The following is a 2,017-nucleotide window of genomic DNA, read 5'->3' on the forward strand; positions in this document are numbered from 1 at the left end:
CTTTGCCTTTATCCTTTTATTTATCTATTTACGTACTCATTTATACTATCATTCTTGTATTGGTCTTTATCTATGTCGTTTTGTTAAATTAATTCCATTTGCATACATTTAAGAAGCACTTGATTCCATCCCAACCATTTCCGTGTGCAATTTCAACTCAAAAACAATTGATTTTCCACACGGTGTGCCAGCCATGTGCTATCAGGCAAAGGGGTAGCCCGAACTAACGCTTCTCGTTTTTTTGTCAGAGTTGTATGTACCCCATTTACTGTTTTTTTATTGTTTCTCTTAGGATATGGTGAGATGAGTTTGCTTTCAGGTGACAGTTTCGATTACGAGTGCAGCTGGTGACATCGCAGCTACCCGTATTACCGTACTACCCGCTTTATGTGTATGTGTGTGCATTTGCTATATATGTATGTATGTAATTTAATTTCCCGCTGGTTATGCTTTAATTTATTGTTTTATCCTTTCGTACTAGTCGTACATCTCGTAGTAAGTACAGAGCTCAGGTGGATTCTTTGACAGCAGCAGTTCACATGTACATATGCGTGTGAGACAAAGATGGGCGGAAAGGATTTGTATAGACGACATATTTAATTAAAAAGAGTTATAAGAGTTTATTTTTAATACAATAGTTTTCGTATGATTTGAGAGATTTACCAGTTCTTAAGTCACAAAAAGAATTGTAATATCTTTGGAAATATCTTTATTTTTAAACATTTCAAATTTTTCTTAAACTAATGAAGTGAACAACATATCTCAAAACCATTCCCGCTTGCCCAGGTATCACACTATGCAATCTTCCATTTTAACCATTTCCATTATTGCGCCTTCGATTTCTTCTTCTGATTTGTCGTTGTTCTTTCTTCCTATTGGCGGCTGCCCTTTTCCTGTGACGGCGCCTTGCCCTCCTTCTTGCAGCCAGATAACGTCTCCTAAATCGAGCGTTTCTTCTCCTTCGCGACGAGCTGCTGGAGTTAGAGGAAGTACTCGCAGAAGTTGAACTAGAGGAACTTGTCGGAGCCACAGTCGTTGTATTTGAAGTTGTAGTACTGGTAGTACTATTAGTACTGGAAGTACTATTAGTACTGCTAGATTGTGAATCTACCGAGAGCACATGTATGGCCAGTATAGTGGCGATAGCGACGAAAATTAAAGTAATTGGTTTCATCCTTCTGTTCTTTTCTTAAAATGAAGTCATTCCAAAAGACGCGAAGCTTTGACTGTGGTTTCATAGAAAAACGTAACCATATTTATACATAGTTTTTTGAAGTTAAAAGTTGTTGATTATTTATGACAAGAAACTAATTTCAAGTTTATTTATGTTTAACAACTTATGCCAAAGGTCAAACGCAACACACTACAAATATTAACAAACACACATTTTATTTGGAAAAAAACTTCCTAGCTTTGTTTACGTACACTTTTAAGCAGCATTTACGTTGTGATTGAAAATTTTTGAAACACTTGTGCAAGCAGTCAGGTTTACATTTGACAAACTGTTTCAATTTGTATTCTTTTTCGCAGTTTGTGGTATAGTTTTTTGGAGCATAGCTGGTTAGGTAGAATTGAAATCAAGTGGATGTAAAATTTGGGGAAATATTTTTTTTCCAAGGCTTTGTAGTCAAGCGAAATTTGATTTACAAACTAAGTCGTTTTGAGACCAAGATTTTTTAAAACGGCGGAAGCGGAAATTAGTCAGACGATGCCACTTCTCGTCTTTTTTACAAAGTGAAAGAAAATAATCCGAATAATTGACCTTTCTATAGTTGTTGTCATAACTTGTTGTTGTTTTAAATAAAAATAATAACTAAACAATTTTCTTCCTCCATATTTTTATGTTTGTGACCTGCTCAGAACTAGCTGTCAAATTAGTGACTGTACTTGAGGTTGATTAAATGAACACATTTAAAAACGTCTTCTGTGTTTTAGATTTGCAGATTGGCGCAGGAAGATATCAATATTTTCGACCTCTTCTTCGTTTTTGCAACTTTCATTTGCATAGTCTCAGCAA

The 2,017-nt window shown here is 35.3% G+C and overlaps 1 protein-coding gene across 1 annotated transcript; it reads right to left on the reverse strand.

The window, feature by feature from the left end:
• Nucleotides 1–811: 811 nt before the first annotated feature.
• Nucleotides 812–1,174, reverse strand: LOC118734450 (protein new-glue 3-like). The gene has a single exon (XM_036464170.1). The coding sequence runs from the start codon at nucleotides 1,172–1,174 to the stop codon at nucleotides 812–814; it is 363 nt and encodes a 120-aa protein (XP_036320063.1).
• Nucleotides 1,175–2,017: the final 843 nt, after the last annotated feature.

Source organism: Rhagoletis pomonella, unplaced genomic scaffold (assembly GCF_013731165.1).
Source record: "Rhagoletis pomonella isolate Grant_MI unplaced genomic scaffold, Rhpom_1.0 Rhpom_scaffold_00002, whole genome shotgun sequence".
Classification (NCBI taxonomy): Eukaryota; Metazoa; Arthropoda; class Insecta; order Diptera; family Tephritidae; genus Rhagoletis; species Rhagoletis pomonella.

What these genes read in the sequence shown, in the direction of transcription:
- LOC118734450 (XM_036464170.1), bottom strand. Translation starts at nt 1,174, where the DNA reads ATGAAACCAATTACTTTAATTTTCGTCGCTATCGCCACTATACTGGCC.